Here is a 19,274-nt window from a genome sequence, read left to right on the forward strand (position 1 = left end):
AAATCAACCCCATGACATGAAACTGCCAAATGTTTGGTATCATCTGGATACAGAACGAATAGGTTAAGAACATTTCCCAATATCTAATGAAGGTGAACTTCTGGGTCCCCCCAGAAAAAGCTTTACAGTGGAGATAAAGTTTCAGATGTTAAATTAGAAGAGAAGTGGGTCCCCTCATAAACTCTAGAAACTTGTATGCTCTCCTTCAATTCCAGCTCTCTCTATATATTTATATCTATATCTTTATCTATCTATCTATCTATTTATATCTATATCTCTCCATATATAATGTCTCAGCCTAGACCTGTTCGGCATGAAAGATAGATAGGGCATACTCTAGAGATTTCTTTGGAAAGACAAGTGTACCTCCTCATTTCAGTGATAAATATATGACAAAGTGACATTGGAGCAGAGTGCATTATACCCAAGGCTCATTGGTTACCTTCAGCTTAACTGGGCTGATGGAGCAAGACTTTATGCTGTCACGTGAACTTTGGAACTAAAATCAGACATTTCTGGGAGTTATTCTAACAATACCTCAAGCAAGCTATAAAATCTACCCCCTAAACCGTGCTATATTAGTCAACTCTGCTTCACTGCCACAAAATATCTGAAATAAACAACTAAAAAGAAATAAAGATTTAGCTGGCTCACAGTTTTTGAGGCTTCAGCCCATGTTTGGTATGCTCTATTGCTTTTAGGTCTGTGGTGAGGCAGAGTATGATGGTGAGGAGCATGTCTTGGAGCAAAACTGCTTACCACATTGCAGTCAGAAAGCAAAAAGAGAGAGGGAATAAGAGCCAGGGAAATGCTCTCTGTGATCTACTTCCTCCAAGTAGGCCCCACTTCCTAAGGTTTCCAAGATCTCCTAAAAGTCCATTAGCTACGAACCCATAAGTGAATTATTTCATTTGTAAGGTCAGAACCCTTATGATCCAATCACCTTCCAAAGGCTCCATCACTGAAAATTGTTGTATTAGGCAATCAGGCCTTCAATACATGAGCCTTTGGAGGTCATTTAAGATCCAAATCATAATGTAACTCCTAAACATTTAGTGAAAATTCAGTGATGGTTTTCCTATTGTTTGAACAACTAACAATGGAGTAGAAAAAAACAACTTTGAATTCTGATCTTGAAGAAGTGCACAGTATACAGGGAGCAAGGGGGCCTGAAGTTCTATTCTAGATGAAGATAACATATAAAAAGCATGAAAATTAAGGGGGCTGGAGGGAGAGACAATGGGGTAAATGTAAATAATGTACAATATAAGTCTGATTAGAATTGTCACTTTGAATCCCCACCTGTATAATAAATATATCCTAATAAAAATTTATAATAAAAAAGTAGGAAAATTAGAAAGCTACTAAAAAATCTTCCATAGGTATTGTGTACTTCATATATATATATATATATATATATATATATAATCTATAAAAATAGGATTAAGCTAAGTAGTATGGAGGTTTCAGAGGATTCATCCCTTAGGGATTTAAAAACTCCAAGATAAAGGCAAAAATCAACACACATGAATCACCAGTAACCTTCTGGTATAGGTTATAATTAATTATAAAATTACATGACCAACACAGAATATGTAGATAATTAGGGAAGAAAGTGATCAGAGTGGATGGAAGAACAGTCATAACAGACTGCATATAGACAAATGGACATTAGGATGGGATAGTTTGAATTTTTCCCGTGTTAATAATAAGAATAAACATTAATACCTAAGATTGATTTATTATCTCATGTTGCAGGTACTAATCTAAATGCTTTGCATTACCAAACTTGTTGTTATGAAACCATTCTACCAGGTAGCAATTTTAATCAAAACAAAGAAACTGAGCCTTTGCTATACATTATGAATGTCCTGATTTAGTCTTAGAAGTCTTCTGTCCCAGACATCTTGAAAATTTAACACTATGAAGAATGTAATAATTGAAAACTCAGGAATGAATGTAACCTTCTCTAGGAATTTCTAGAAAGGCTTATTTATTTAGTGTCATTGAATAATAAGCTGCTTCCAAAGAGTTATGTTTTGACAGACAAATTTCTTCTTTGCATAGATATTTTGCATAGATATTTTGCATAGATATTTTGCTTTTCATATTATCAGACTAATTTCTACTTTAAATAAGCAATTTAGAAAGTTACACTTTGTTTTGTTGTCGAGACTTTGTCATATGGTCTCAGACCTCAGCAACTCAGTCACAGTCTCTGAAAAACCAAGTGCAATTTTAGACTCCAGGTATATAAAAGGGAATGTGTCATGAAGGATTTCAGAGGTTCTTGACAATTTTGTATTGTGTGAATAGCCCTAGTGGAGTTCTGAGAAAAGGAAATAATGAGGGTGAGAATTGTGAAGAAGGCTTCGTTGGAGAAGTAGAATCTGCACTGGGTAGTGGAAAAGAGTAAAAACAAGGAAAGACTGGTATTTTCTATCCAAGAAAGTACTTTGCAGTGTGGTTATGGTTTTATTTAGAGACTCCTTATTATGAATATGACATTTTTTAAAAAAAAGAGACACATTGGTGTTTCTTCATAGGATCTTGAAGTTTATATAATGCAAATTCTTTGTAAGTTTAAATGATATTTTTTATTTCTTCCTTAATATTGGCAATTGTTACTAATTGGCAGCTATAAGGACTCTTAAAAACTAATGACTCTTAGAACTCTAAAAAATAGTTTCTTAAAATCATATTTACTACATATGATTCCATAGTGTCATACATATAGTTCTATGTGGCATATGGCAGTTGTTCTAGAAGTGTGATCCTCAGACCAGCAGTACCCACATGGCACCCAATAAATTGTTATAAATGTAGATTTTTCCATCCTACTCCAGACCTACTGAATTGTCAGTTCAGGGGGAAGAATCCAGTATTTGCTGTTTTAATTATCCCTTTTGGTTAATTATGGTGCCCACTCTAGTCTGAAAATGTCTAACTTGGGGTTTTTATTAGAAGCCTTTAGAGGATCCATGAACACTGAAACTGTACACAAGTTTGTGTCGACATGTGTGCTTACATCTTTTGGAGGAAGTGGAACTATAGCTGTTCCTGGGAGCTCAAAATGATGCTGACCCTCAACAATATAAGACCAGTGTTAAAATGCCCAATACAGCTTCAATATTTCCAGTTACCATTATACTTAACTTCTTAGTGTTTTCTGCCTAAGGATTTATAATTCAGAATCATGGGAGATTCACCTGCCTTCTTTTCTGCTTCTGAGCACTCTTTTATATTGAATTCCATGTAGCTGTCATCTTCCTGCCTCTTGAGGCTCAGTGTGAGCAATTGTATCATTGCAGAAACTTCTCTGGTTTAAATGTGTTAGAGGCAAAGATCACGTCTAAGCAGCAATTCAGAGATCAGGATCTACAACTTCTTTGAGATGAATATTGAATTGTTTGTTTTAGACTGAGATTACTCATGCTGCTGTGAAATATTTACCTGTGGGTTCATGAGCAGAGAATTTTAAACTGTAGCAGTCAGATCAAATATAGCACTGTTGGCATAAAATCACAATTCACTTATTCAATAACATTTATTGAGAGAGCCTGGTCTATGTTAGTCCAGGTGCTAAGTCTTAGACACACAGAGAGAAATATGACACAGTCCTTCCAATGTGAAATGGGGAGAGAAGGAATAGGCAGACATTGGGGAAAGTTAAAGGGTGGATACCTAACATTGATAATACATGCAGCTAGATAATATAATAGATAAAAATAAGAGACTTTCAGGAAAAATGATCAACTCTTCTTGGTGTTGGGGTATTTGGCAATGGTTTACATATATGGAAGTCTTTCACGGAAAATATATATTCACTGGAACTGTGAAAAGGATGAAGAAGGATGTTCTCAGGCAAAATACATGTCAAGAGAATATTCCAGGTAGTGACCTAATACCAGACAGAGTCATGAAAGCATCTAATTGTGTTTGAAGGATGGCAAGGTTTCAAATGTGGATGAAGCCCTTCACATATGGGTGTGATGTATGTGGGGAATGATGAGAAAGGAGCCTGGAAACAGACATAGACACCAGATTATGAAAGAGGAGTTGAGAGTTTTTAATCTTATTTCTTAATTTAAGTGTCTCTCAATTTTGTTGAAAAAATTATTTCATGTGAAAATGTCATACTTTTATAGAAGTAGCTATTTTTACACAAATATATTCTTATTCTAATATATTTTTATTCTACACAAATATAGAAGTATTTACACAAGTTTTCAGATCCTCTATCATGAATATATCAGTGTGATTTTTCTGTACCATGGTGGTTTTATTGCTCCTTCTGTTTTTGCTTGAAATATCTTATTTTTCTGAAAACAGCGAAGACTTAGACTTAGTCAGCTGTTGAACATGGTTATCAAGAAACTATTTTGTTAGATTTGTCCTAAAATTATAAATAAGCATCCAAGGGTAGTATGATTTTCTATTTTATAGACAGAAAAATGGAAGCATACACAGTTCTGAATTTTTCCATTGTCACACATAAAACAATTACTGAGCTAAAAACTTTTGAAAATAATTTACTAAAACACTTTGTCTGGATATACATATTGATAAAATATGGATTCAAATACAAGTTTCTTCTAATTCCTAGATATGTAATCTTGGCCAATTTTAAATGTTCCAGTTTTTTTCTGCCAAAAATCCTTAAAATAATTAGAATGATATGATCAGAATATTAATTTATTTTCTCTTTAAACAAAAAAGCAGTTGAGCAATGTGGTGCAAGTCTGTAATCTCAGTACGTTGGGGACTGAGGGAGGAGGATTGCAAGTTCAAAGTCAACTTTGACTACATTGCAAGACCCTGTGTCAATCAATCAATGAAAAGAGAAGAGGAACATAGTAAGATTCTATTGCAATGGTTCTGGCAGTAGTGATGGAGAGGAGTGAGCAAGTGACTTTATGTATATGTGATAAATGGTGTAGATTTTATCTAATCCAAATAATTGTAATGTTATTTAGATAGGGATCTTGCCTTTATCATTTAATTATTTTTTTCATACATTAACTTTCAATCAATATTTATAGAACCTGTGGGTTGTTTGAAACATTGGAGATTTATCATTTGGTCTTTACATAATTACCCTGCACATATCTTCTACAGACTTTAGGAGCCAGTCATTGTGTAAGATGGGACAAGGCTGACCTGAGGTCCAGAAACTTACATTTGTGTCCTGAGTCAGAAACTTAATAGTTGTATAGACCTTGGCAAGTTACTTGACCCTATGTTGCCTGTTTTTATACTTCTTATCCTGGAATACAGGTATTGCTGAAAATGTCTCTGTATTCCTGGGTGCATAAAACTAGGAGTGGGATCTTATGCTACTCAGTAGTTGGAAGGAAATTTTCTATCAAAAAACCTTGACTGAATTATAGACTACAAGGCAAAAATTATTTTAAGATAGAAAAAAATGAAGCTTCAAATACATTTTATACTTATGGTGCCCTCCTTATATATGTCCGGATTGCCAGAAGCAAGAACACACTCTTTCCAGTCATGGAGATAGACTCTGTAAAAATGTTTGAGAGGCAATGATTATCTAAATGAGCCTCAGTTTGGTTCTGTGTGTGAGTTTTGGGGAAGGACAAACTAGTTCATAAGTTTGAAAGGATTTTGAAAACTCTGTAGAGTATACTGTATAAGTGGTTAGTACATGGTTATAATATATTATAAAAACAGAAATAACTGTTTTGTAAAGATGTGTTAAATCCAACTTAATAAAATTACCTGGGGTGGGCAGAATACCAAACTATCTGCAACCTGTGTTGACCTCCCCTAGTTGAAACTTAACAAGAATTTGTTTATATTCTAGCAGTCTTTAATCATTGTGTTAAATAAAGATAATCAAAGCTGAACATGAGTCAAAGTGGTTACAACAGATTTTAATTAGTAATAAACTACCGTAGACAGGAAAAGGGTACAAGATAAACAGAGCTAGACTTTATTTTGTGCAGAAGTGTCTAGATACTTTATAGAGACAATAAGAGAGAAGAAAGGGTAATGGTAAGGACTTGAACAGCATCAGGAAAGTGCACTTTACAAAAAGTTCTGAAAAAATAGGGGTGTTGGTCATATGAAATCAATCTGGGTTTGTTAACTCTTCACTATTTAAGATAGACTTCTGCTCCCTACAGGAGCTCCCCACTGACAGACAGGGGCCACACCTTCAGGTGTTGGCTGAGCAAACAATATATTCTTCTGGCAGCCTTGACTTTTCCCAGGCATTTAGGGGTTTGGAGTGTCATTCTAGACATGTGGTCTTGAGCTTTTAGAAGCTATGCTGGTGGTTATTTCAGTCTTTTAGTGGGTGTAGATTGGGTAGAGTAGATAAAAATGATTTAAGTCTGCTCAGAAGGGCCTGACTAGTATTTGGTCAAAGACACAATCTTGTTAGTAGTCTCCTCTTAGTTTCCTTGGAAATCAACTTAGTTTTGGCCCACATGGACTTATCTCCATTAGGATAACAGAAAGATAAATTCAAAATAATGATAACTTGTCACTCAAAAGTCTACAGAAGTGTGGACTCGAGTTCATACTATATGCTTCCCCTTTTCCCTGCAAAATCCTTTCCAGAAAATATCACTTTCAAAATAAGACACAGTCCAAGACCTGTTTTACCAAATGAGTTATTAGAGTTATTAGAGAAGGAGAAATGTGAATACAGGACAAAAATTCAAAGAGATGAAACCTTCCCAGAAAAAGACACCAAGAGATCTTCAAGATTCATTTATTATTTCATTAGATACTACCTTTCTTGGCATGGTCATTCAAATTATTTTTCTTAATCAAGTCCTAAATCTCCTAGTAAGGGTAGAGTTTTTTATAGAGTCATAATTTCTCCATAGAAGCTAGGGATCAAAATAAGCCCAGTGGTGAAAGGAGACATTAAGTAATAAACATGAAAGGACTTTGAATTCTTATCTGGAATAATCTAGCTGTGTTGTTATTTAGATTGATACCTGGGATTAGAATTGGACCACTAACAATGTTTTCTGTCCTTTACCTTCTGCATAAATTGCAGGAAACTTCTTGTAGTAATAAAATTACTTTGTAACCTCTTTGTATCTATGACCTTCCATTGCCACTAGAGAGGGAAGAAGTAATTTCTCATCTGACAGCTTTCTTGGGAGAATGATTTGTCAAAATTGAGAGTTAGTGTTGGTTTTCACCCAGTCTGGGTTCCCTATCTATATTTGTCAGCAAGAGTAACTTTGCCAAGGCTTCAGTTGCAGGTAGGAAAACCCTGCTTCCTGTCTTTAGCACTTGCTTACACTCATTAAGGAAGACCAGAAATGTTTCAATACATATTGAATGTTCAAGAAAATTGTTTAATTCTAAGAAATCTATTTGTTGTCCTGAGGCTGGGTTCTTTCCTTTATTTCTATCCTGCTCTTTATCTTGTCATGACTCACTTCCTAATATGTGAATTATAAGCTCAGTCTTACAGAGGACAAAGTAATCAGATAAAACTGGAAATGGACAAGATCGTAGGAAACATTTTATGCAACTTTCATATTTTGCCAGAGAGAAATCAGGCCATCCAAAGGCAAGGGTTCTCTTTCAATCATAGCTCAACTAAATTCAAATTTAACAACTGTTTATGCGTTCCCTTGCAGGTGAAAGACACTGAAAAACATGTTGTGGCAGACATAAAGATAAATAAGAGCAGTATCTTACAAATCTGAATGGGTGAGGATAGAAAAGCAAGCAAACATGGTAACATAAAAGACACATAAGCAATATAAATTTATAGAGCAGAGAAGAATAATTATTTTCCCCAAAGAGTGAAATTTTCTTAAAGAGATCAAACAACACAATGAGTAGAAACATAGGATGTGTATGGCCAGGCATTAGGCATTAGTAGACTGTAGCTATAATACAGCCCACCCCCACTCATAAACAGATGTATAAAAACATTAATCTAAGGTTGTTGACATCAATTCTGTAACATCTGTGTGCAGTAAAATTCTCTTTGCATAGCAACTCTCTCAATATTTATAGATTTTCTATTTATTCTCTTCACTGGTCAGAATTGTATTGATTTTAAACAGATTTAATCAGTAGTTACAGAATTATGACCTGTTCAGAGCAGAAAGTAAACCAGTCTGGTTAATTCGGAAGGATGCACTGCTTTCATTCTATGCTTGTTTTCCTACCTAGAAGGAACTTTTTTCTCCATCTGTAGTAAAATACTTAAATTTGTGTATTTTATAAATAAAACATAGTAACCAAGGCAAATTCTTGGAGTATTAGTAAAGTATACCTTTTCAACATTATTCACTTAATCTTAGCACCAGATGTACAGATTAAAGTTCAGAAAGAGTGTGGAATGTTGACATTGCTAGATTTTGCTGGCCAATGTACTGACGAAAACCATTAATTTATTCATGAACTCAGAATTCAGATGGAAATCCTTGGCAAAGAGATGAAGGTAGGGTCTAGCTGTATAATAAGAACTTAGGGCTGGTGGTACAGATCTGAGTATATCCCCAAGAGATGGGAGAGTGGAATTCATGAGATGAAACTCTGTGAGAAAAATTACAGAAGCAATAGGAACAAAAACAACAATAATGGCAACTGAACATTTTTGTGAAATTATTACAAGATAGCATTTTATTTTGTATTTACCCAAATTATCACATGGAGTATATTTGTATCTACATTTTTCAAACACTGAAACTAAATCTCAGAGATGTTAGATTAATGTTTCAGAGCCATACAAGTAATATATTTCAGAGATGACATTGAGACACTTCTTCCCATGTGCCTTGAACTTTCTCTTTTAGGTGACTAAAGGTCATCTATCTCAGAAACCTGGTCAATACCAGCCAAACTGGGGCAACAGGTCACAATAATGATACCCACAGATGTTGTGTTCCAATTTTTTAATTGCTATGCTATCTACTTTCACTCAGAAGAAGAAGAAGCAAAGACCAGAGGTGGAAACTTAGGAAACGTTTATAATTTAAAAAAATCAAAGAAGATTATAATATTCATATTCATAGGAACACACATAGTTTCTTTAATGATTGTATCTCCATTCCTTACAATAGTCTGGTACAGATTAGATGCTTAATAAATATGTGGAGAATTGCTTACTTGATTGTTAATCATTAGTGACTAAATGAATGAATAGTATGATTATGAATAGGGAAATACTGGTTCCCAGAAAGAGTCAGAAGAGAGCTCCTAGATTGAGATAATCAATAACAATATGTGCATCAATGTTTGTTAAGCCAAGGTGATGATTTTGTAAACCAGTGGTCTGGATTTAGGCTGTGAAGGCAGGGTCACATGGAAATTTGCACACATTCAGGAGACAATAAGGATGATTAGATAGAGGCAGCTACTAATTATAGACACTAGGAAATAAAATCTGGATTCCCAGAGTAGATGGAAAAGTAGTGAGTCCAAACAATGCTTTCTTTTTTCGTAATAAGAGTTTGCTTTATGAAAGGAAAGAAGGTTTGTTGCAGAGTATTAAAATTGTACACAGAACAATAAGAGGAATGGCATAGGAAAGAGTTTCTACCTGACTCAAGAATGTCTGAGAGCTAGAACAGAGACTGAAGAATTAACAGTAGGGTGACACTGGAAACTCTTCCTATGAAATACATAACAGCATTTCAAATAGATGAAGCTATAGCTCACTTATCAAGCTGACTATCTCAGGTTCTGTTTAAGTGAGATGATGTGAGCCCCTCACTATGTTGGTGGACCTCTTCTAACGTGTGCTATATATGTCAATCTCATTTTAATAGTCTGTGCTCTAGTCTTTTCTCTCTCTCTCTTTGTTTTTTTTTTTAGTAGTACTGGGGTTTAAACTCAGGGCCTCATGCTCGCTAGGCAGGCACTCTACCACTTGAGCACTCCACCAGCTAACAGTCTGTGCTCTAAAAGGGGCATCCTATCTAAGTGTGGTATGACCAAAAAATGACAGAACATGGTTGTGGACCCTTACTCTTACCCTGAAATTAACTGTGCAGCATAAAATTTCATTAGCCCTTTATTTTGCAAATCACGCTAGATGGATTTCTCTACTTACTCATCTCACTTATTTTGCTGATGATTCTTCCCTGCCACTGTAAAAGGAACATTTCTGCTTTGGCTATCGGCTAGGCATCTGTGCTCTAGCCTGTCTATCACTAACAAACCTCCAAGCTTTGCTCTCATTTCTGAGCCGCTAATATCTAGCAATGATTTCCAAGTCAGAACACACACAGCTGGATATTGAAACTCCAGGTTACATTTTGTTTCCTGACACACTACCTATTTTGAGTTTGAGACTAAGACTAGGTGCATTGTGAAGGTTATTCAAGAAAGTAAAGTATGGGGTAATGAAAAAATTCATTCCTTTGACCTAACTGCTACCAAATTCTTGGGAAAAAATGTTTTCCTTGATCTCTGAAATCAACCTGTAAAAATTTCAGCTCCTAAGGCAAGTATCATTATAGTTTTTATGCTATTAAAACTTCTGCAAAGCCATTTTCCTTGAAAGGTATCAAAATTATTTGGGGCTAAGTTGGGATTGATTTGATTGCCTCTGATATAAATATCTCTGAGTTATATTTTCTTACATGCTCAAGTAACCTAAGAACCTCAAATCAAAAGAGAAAGCAAATTGACTATGTACAATTAGACTTTTTAAAAAGCAAAATTGAATACAATAATAACAGCTTTCAGAAATTGTGAAAATGTTAGTGCAAGAAAATTAGTTCTAATGCAAGCTTAGCCATGGAATCTTATTGGAAAAAAGTCTTGTTCAAGCAGGGAACATTTAAATAATGAATTTATAAGGAGAAACATAAGGAAATCATAGAAAGCCATTATTTACAATAAGAAAAAAACAACTGTACTGTAATGATTATAGATTTGAGTAAGGAATACTTTGCCTGATTTTTTGTTTCATTGCTTCTTTGCCATTGGGAAGCCTGTCTGATGATTTGGGTAACTCTCATGGATGAATATCTTTGTGTTTGTTCAGCAGAGAACAACAGTTGCAATATGTAAATAGGGTGCCTCTTCCTTTCAGATGCCTTGGGATATGTATAATAGATTAAGTTGGCTTTGTGCAGAGCAAACAGGTCTGTATTACCAAGAATATGAATAATGTCGGTTTCCATAATTGCTAACATCTGGCTTTCCATAAATCTGCTAAATTGCATGGAAGCAGAATTAGATTTCTGTGTCATAAGTAAAGCAATTACATGGAACTCTGTAGGCAATATGGTCCATATTCAATTGTGAAATCCTTTCATTCTGGAGAGCAAATTCTGGTTTTGCACCTTGTTTTTATTGTGTGCACTAGGTATGTTTGTCTTTAGGTTTTTTTTAATTTACAAAAGGAAAACAGTGCCAAAAGGTTTGCAGCTTTGCAAATGCAAAATAACCAAATATTAGAAAAGCATATTATGCTTAGGCATTACTTGCCAATTTAGAGATTATTTTAGATGAGATCATAAATTACATATCCTTTGTAGCCACTGGTAATGGATTGGTTGAAATTACATTTCCAGACAATTTCCGAAGTGATTTGTTAGTGGGTATTTCATGCCTTGGAGAAGTATTTGACAGGAAAATACAATGGTTTTTTTTGGGGGGGGGATTGCTTTCTTATTTCAGTGTGGTTATTATTTTCCTGTATTTGTTCTATTTTAAATTAGATCCAAGGGCTTTCACAGATTAGAACTCAATAACAAAATGTTTTCTCTAAAGGGCAAGCTTGTGGTTACACCTTATGCTATCAAATACTCTAGAAAACAAATGTTGGCAAATTAGGCTTTATAATAGTATTAGTATATGAATTTCCTGGATTTAGGTAAGCTAAATTAAATAAGTACATTGATCACCCACAGTGTTTTCTGTTGTTTTTGGTGCAGGAATGAAAAAGAGAAAAGTTACTCCTGCCCTTAGTGAGATCATTGTCTATCATGATGGTCATATTAAAAATGTAACTGCTTAGATTGACTGTAAAGATAACAGAGAAAGATACTGCATAAGATACAGAGAAAGTAAAGTCAGTGGTGGCTGCCTTGCAGAATAAAAAGTGGTGGTGCTTAATCTGGATTTTGAAGGTGACAGAGGAGTAATTGTATCAGAGTAAGAGCAGTGCTTGCCAGTTCATTAATCTATACCCCACTTCATTCATATAGGTTAATAAAAACAAGATAAAGAAAGAGAGAATAGTCTTATAATAATTCAAAGTTATACACATGGAAAACCACACGGTCTGTTTATAATCTTCCTTTGTTTTTAATACATGTATATATATGTATACATATATATATAAAACTATATCCCATATATATGAGGTATAGCATGATATTTTGAAGTGTATTTTAGACATTGTGGAATGTCTAAATCAAGTTAACATATACATTTCCTCACACAATTATCATTTTGCAGTGATAAAATATATTCCCTTAGTAATTTTCAAGAATACAATATTTGCAAGTCATTCTCATTCTCTCTTTCTACAGATGACCTGCTTTCAATTTATTGAAAGTGAATTCCTCTCCTAAAAACTTAACTGCCACTTTCGCTACAAAAAAGAATACCATGCTCATTTAACTATACTCACCATGTTGCACAATAGGTCTCTTGAACTTTTTCCTCCTTTCTAAGTGATACTTCATCTTCGGTGCTTTTGAGTAAAAAGAGGAAGGACAAAAGATAGCAATTGAAGTGTTAATAGGGATTTATGTTATATTCAGACAGCTTGAACTTTCTATATTACAACCATTAGAGAAATACTGAGGGATGGTAAGCAGAGGAGTGACGTGAGCAGTTATGCTTTTTAAATACTTCTGTTTCATGGAAGATATTGAGAACAAAACCATTGCTCTTTGTTCATCTGATTGAACAAAGCCTCAATATCTGGATCCTACTTTACACCAGTTAAATTAATGCCTAGTAGTGGTAAGCTTGAATGCTGTTTTTTTTTTTTTTAATAAGGCTCTCCAAATGTTTCCACTGTTCCCACAGTCAAAATTCAGTACATTAGAATGAGAAGTGGCTGGAGACAAAGAGATCAGATTGAAGCTAATGCAATAACTTCCAGGAATGGAGGAGCTGAACCAACAGTTTGAAAGCAACTGAATTTTATTATTTTGTTTATATATGAGATGTTTATCTATCATCTATCTATCAATTCACCTATCCATTTATCTCCTAGATGTATAAATAGGAGACATATAACACTGAGTATTTGTAATTAAGTTACTTTCAGAAAAAAAAAAAGTAAAGAGTGAGAGTAATGCAGATGTGTCTATTTAGTACTGTCCCAAGGTAATCTGAGTCCAACTACTAAACCATATTCTACTGTCATCGCAATAGGAATTCAAAAGAGGTAATTCATTATTGTGAATTGGTATCATGTTGGAACTGCTTAACTGAAAAGTAGGGATTGAACTTTGTCTGAAATATTTATATTTACTAAATCAAGCAACAAAATGTTAGTCCATATTCTATTATCTATATTGCAATTTCCAAAAGACCATGGATTGGGTGATGTGGTTCACAGAGATATGGAAGGAAAAGTAGAGAGGCTAAAAATGTGTCAAGAGAATACATTAGTAATGTGTAAAATGACTTGTACACAAGAAGCAGTCATTTAAAAGGAAGCATTTGGCTTCAAACATGGTTTTCCTGACTTCATTCAGGGCTAATTTGGGTTGGGAGGAATTAGTGTAGAGGAAGAAGAATGAGGAGACAAGAGGGGTTTCTAGAAAGAGGCCATGTGGTTCAAGGCATTAAGAATGTTATGGGCAAAAGCAGTGATACTGAGAAGATGAGTGAGGTCAGATTCTAATTGAGTTGGATATTTGCAGACCTGGCAGTGGATTAATCAGGGAAGTAGAAGATTCTGAAAGACAAATGACAAGTACCTTCAAATAGTTTAAAAATTGTCATAAAAAAGAAAGACCTAGTAGTTTTTTCTTGAGAGGCCTCAGAACTACTTCCAATGACTAGAAGTTACTGAATAATATATTTCACTTTGCCTTAAGGAAGACATTTCTAAAACAAGATATTCAAAGTCAGAATTGGCTGCCTTGTGACTGCCTATTGAGACAAGGCTCAGAAGAGGGCTGGACAGATGTGTATTTGAGCTGTTAAGGTCACTCAAGCTTTAACCATCAGAATGGGCTAAATGGGCTTATGTTTCCCTTCCATATTTGGCTCTTGGTAAAAATAGCACAAAATTTGTAGGCCATTCATCAGCAGCCATATCACTCCTTTCTATAGCTCTGATTTTTTGATATGTGTGTTGGGGGGCGTGTGCAAGAAGCAAAATAGCTAATAGGGTAAGTGCTGTGATAGGCAAGGCTCCTACTAAGAACTGTTCCCACCTCTTTCAAAGCCTTCACTTCAGGATGATGGGGGAAGCCTAATCAGGTCACAGTTTCCCTAATTGCCCAATTGCTTCTACTCAGAGGCTTAACTATGCTCATCTTTTCTAGAACATCTAGGTTTCAAAGGGGGCATATCCATAGTTAATGAGTTAACAATGTTTATGGCCACTATATACACTAGTTCTTGACAATATCCTAAAGCAAGGTATTTCATAGCTGCTAGTAAATAGTTTAGTCATTGGCATCGGGCAGCTTTAGATTGGCCTCCGATAGCCACCTACTAGCTGACAATGGGCACGTTATTTAATTCTATGAACCTCAGCTCCATTATTTGCAAAATAGGGACAAGAGCAGATCCTCCCATCTTGCAGAGTAAATGAGATAATGCATGTGAACACCTTGACAGAGTACCTGGCACAAGGTAAATGCACAATAATGTTAGTTAATGTTATTGGAAATTATTGTTATTTTCTAAGTTCCCTTGGCTAAATTCCAAAGTTCTGTGCTTTGTTTATTACAGACATTGATGAATGTGCCTTAAGAACTCACACCTGTTGGAATGATTCTGCCTGCATCAACTTGGCAGGGGGTTTTGACTGTCTCTGTCCCTCTGGGCCCTCCTGCTCTGGTGACTGCCCCCATGAAGGAGGCTTGAAGCACAATGGACAGGTGTGGACACTGAGAGAAGACAGGTGTTCTGTGTGTTCCTGCAAGGTGAGGCTGTAGAAATTGTAACTGTTCTTTCTCTTCCTCTTTCATCCCTTTCACTCCTGGCTGTTGACTCATGAGTCTCTTGAAAAGCCTTCTTCTGTTCTAATCTGTACTATAACTTATGATGATGCTGAGTGACAGGCAAACCTGCTTTGAATTTATTTACTCTTAGTGAAAGTTGAGAAGAGACTGCATAGAAGAGAAAGCGGGGAAGAGAAGTCAATGTTAATCCTCCCATTGAGAGCCTACAGTGCCTTTAAGATTGGTTGGATGAGTGCTTTAGTGAGCCCTTATCCTACACTTACACAAACTTACAGATTAAAACAGTTCTTTGCCTGGAATGATTACCTTTATGAACTTGCTCACTTTCCTGGTGACATTCTCCAGAAAAATGAGGCTCACAGACTTGCTCTTACTGGTCAAAAACAGGTGGACTGCCATTCTGAACAAATGATAATTATAGTATCTGGCCTCTTAGTAATCGATGTCTTGTCATTCTCAGTGTTGGGCTATTCCTTGCAGTAAATTGTTTGAAAGTGAATTTAATGTTTATGAAAATAAAATTCTGTCATCATGTGGCTTTAGTTTATGCTTTGCCAAGTGGGCCTATTAAGGTGTTTGATTTCCTTGTGTTTTATTCCTCCTTTTGTTTATCTTTCCTATTTATTTTCCTTTGTTATTGCTTTACAGTAGCTCCTCACTTGTATTTCTGCCTATTGGGATGAGACTATTTGAGATAGGACTTTATAGGCATGAAATCAAGTGAAATTGCTTGCTTAGTAGCCATTTAGAAACCAGGTCTCCTGTTAAATTCTCAGTATTCCCTAGAAACAGATCTGGAATGAATCTTAAGAAATCATTCACTTCATCAACTCACTTTCAAGCCTGCCCCACTTCAACAGACCTGGGGTACCTTTAGGAGAGTGACATTACCATATAGTTAATCCATAACACCTGTTTTCCCCCTTATACTTAGCCTGATTTCCACAACCCAAATTTAGGTTCGTTTTTTTTTCCATTTACTAAGCACCTGTTATGTTTCAAGCACCCTGTAATTAGAAAACAGTATCACATTTCATTCTTACAACACATTTTGAATGATGAAAAAATTGAGTCTCTGAAGAGTCAAGTAACATGCCCTCATACTGTAGACATTAATGTCTAATATGGGACTTAGACATTTGTATATTACATAGGGACTTGAGCTCTACTTACTTGTCCCAAAGTTCATAGATTTTCCACATTGCTAGCCTTCATATAACACTCTGCAGGTGATATCTATTACTATCTTTAAACCCAATTAGGCAATCTATGAATCCAACTTCACTGAGCTCAAACTCTCAACTCAGAGCTATGTTACTACTGGTACACTATTCCTTCAAAAATGTTTAGCTATATAGTATAATATTTAACCAGGTGGTGGTGACTCAGAAGACAAAAGCTTTTAAGGGAAAGAAAAGATTGTTGTGGGTTTGAATAGTCAGGGACAGCTAATGGAAGAAGTTGGCAATTAGTTTTCCTTTCTAGTCAGCAAAATGGGGGTGAATTCCTTGTTAGTCATTTTTTTTTAAAGAAATTATTGTTTTTTCAAGCTTCTAAGATGATCAAAACCTGAACCCAAATCCTTTTTAGACATTCTAGGTAGGTTCCCAGTCTCTGGAATGGGCCAGGAACTTTGAGTATTGACTTCTGTAAAACCAAATTTCTTTTTTAAGTTTTTGCCCATGATAAAGCAAAGGACCCACCAATCATTAATTAACTGTGCTAATAATTCAAGCAGCTTTGTTTGTTCTATATTGACTTCTAAGGTATCTCCAAAGTTTTATGAAAGTAGGCTGAAACTGCCACAGGAGGTGAGCAATTCTTGCTATCTTATTTTATTAATAAGATATGTCTCCTCCACCACCACCATGCCCCCATTTTCTGAATAAAGTACTAGGCAGTTTTCTTATTGTAAATCTTTTTTGTTGTTATTTTGTTTTCCAATTGCATTCATTATCCATTCATAGCCTTGAGGTTGTGGAGAAGAGGGAGGACCTTGTTTTAGGAGCTGAATTAAGAACCTCAAACCACTGGCTGGAAGTCACCCTCATAAAAATGATCCTCTTTGTGGTTATTATTTGCAATTGAAAGTTTCCTATACCTATTTCATGAGAAATATCTACAATACTTAAGCATCCAAATAGACGGTTACAATGCTATCATCTCAGAAGCTATGAAATAAAATCAAAGTTAGGGTGTAAAACATTGTCCTTTCAATCAGATCCATTGATGCTGTAAATTCAAATAAACCTAAATCACGCATTAACAGAGTCCACACATACCAACAAAGAGTCAAGGCTTCCTGTTGAAAGAAGCAGAGTCAAAGTTCTTTTAAAAGTTTATTTTCCCCTTTAGGAGTCAACACATCAGGTTAGCTAGTAATATGTCACACCAGTCAAAAGAAGAACCTTAAAATGTGCCCACAGATAAATGGCGGTCAGTGATAAAGCTAGGATAGTACAAATAGATTTGAGCTTTTGCTTAGATTCTATTGACTTCCTTATAGGCTTTGTCTACCTTTAAACAACACAGTACTAAGTGTTGTTACTAGAGTGTTGAACTACCTGGAGCCCATGTTTTTCCAGGGTTCAGGTATCCAGAGCACAGGAACTCAAGTGAAAAAAATTTTCTCTTTCTAGAATTAATCCCTAAGTCTTGGTTCTAGCCCAACTTCTTTGCATAGTTTTTCCATTCACAAGTTTATTCAGAGTCTTAGAAAGATATCTTTATTTGTTATCTGTGCTACTTGGGAAGCGAGAGAGGTCCCAAGTTTATTAGTTTCCAGGAAATGTAGCATTTTAATATCAGTAGTTGTGTTTATATTGGAGATCATGTCAGCCAGAAAAGGAAATAGATATAAAAACAATGAACCACCTGACATACTGTGATAGAGTCATGAATCATTTGCTGTGAGAACATAGAAAAGGGTAACATGCTATATTACGAAAGACTTTACAGACAAGATGTCCTATTAATAAGACCTTAAAGGATGAGAAATTTAGCCAAGAAGAGATGTGGGAGAAGTGAATCCCAAACAGAAGGAAACTTGAATGCAAAAATGCAGAAGCACATTAGAAATACTAGGTGAATAATAAGGTGAGACTTTTAGGAGCAAGGAGAGTGTGGGAAGAATATAGTTAGTGACAAGCCTGAAGATAAAGGCTAAAGGTAGAACCACAGCACTGAACTCAGACTTCATCCTGTGGGAAGCAAAGTATCATTTTACAGTTAGGATTGGCATTCCCTAATCAAGGTCTGATTGACAACATGACAGATGGCCTGAGGAAATCAAAGATAACTACAAAGACCACTTAGGCTGAGATAAAGGTTCAGAAAAGCGAGGATGAAAACCCAAGAAAGGGCTATAAAGAGGTAATAGCACATGGGAGAGAACACTGAAGTGAACTGATGGGTCCTAAGCCTCTATGGACATATCTGCCCTATTCTTTGGGCAGAAGTAAAGCTCCACAGAAGCAGGTGTGAATTAGCTGCCCATTTTCCTGGGTGAACAGAGTTCATGTGCCACTGACAAGAGGGTTTGCAAGTCAGGCTTTATGCATTTCTATGCACACCTATACTTGTACCTACTACCACAGTAGGCCTTTCTTATTCTCATTTCTTTTACTTTTTGAAATTTCAGCTAACCATGGACAACCATAGACCAAAGTTTTCAAACTCAAAATTCCAGAAATAAACAATTCACAGATTTTAAATAACCTGCTGTTCTGAGTAGAGAGAGATATCTTGTGCCATCCTGCTCCATCCATCCTAGAACACAAGGCATATTTTTATCCTGTGAACTGTGCTGCTGATGCTACCCACCCATTAGTCACTTCATAGCCATCTTAGTTACCAGGCTGACTATTGTGGGGGTAGTACAGTGCTCATGGTCAAGTGACTTTTATATAATGCCCTATGACTACATCACAATGCCAATCATCTTATAGAATAAGAAGAAGGACGAGCACAGTACAATAAGATATTTTGAGAACAAGAAAGTCTACATTCAGGCAATTTTGTTAGAGTATATTTTTATAACTTTTTATTATTATTAATCTCTTACTGTGCATAATTTTTTAATCAAACTTTACCACAGTGTGCATTTAAGGAAAAAAACCATATATATGGAGTCAGCATTATCAACAGTTTCAAACA

The 19,274-nt window shown here is 35.5% G+C and overlaps 1 protein-coding gene across 4 annotated transcripts in view; it reads left to right on the top strand.

Annotated features, from left to right (window-relative positions):
- The window catches only part of Nell1 (neural EGFL like 1), an 828,356-nt gene that overhangs the window by 797,209 nt on the left and 11,873 nt on the right, over positions 1 to 19,274 (top strand). For all 4 annotated transcript variants that reach the window (XM_074042879.1, XM_074042893.1, XM_074042884.1 and 1 more), the window contains one exon: positions 14,887 to 15,080. In XM_074042879.1, coding sequence (XP_073898980.1) covers positions 14,887 to 15,080 — 194 coding nt within the window. The remainder of the gene's footprint in view (positions 1 to 14,886; positions 15,081 to 19,274) is intronic.

This window comes from Castor canadensis, chromosome 1, assembly GCF_047511655.1.
Source record: "Castor canadensis chromosome 1, mCasCan1.hap1v2, whole genome shotgun sequence".
NCBI classification, from domain to species: Eukaryota; Metazoa; Chordata; class Mammalia; order Rodentia; family Castoridae; genus Castor; species Castor canadensis.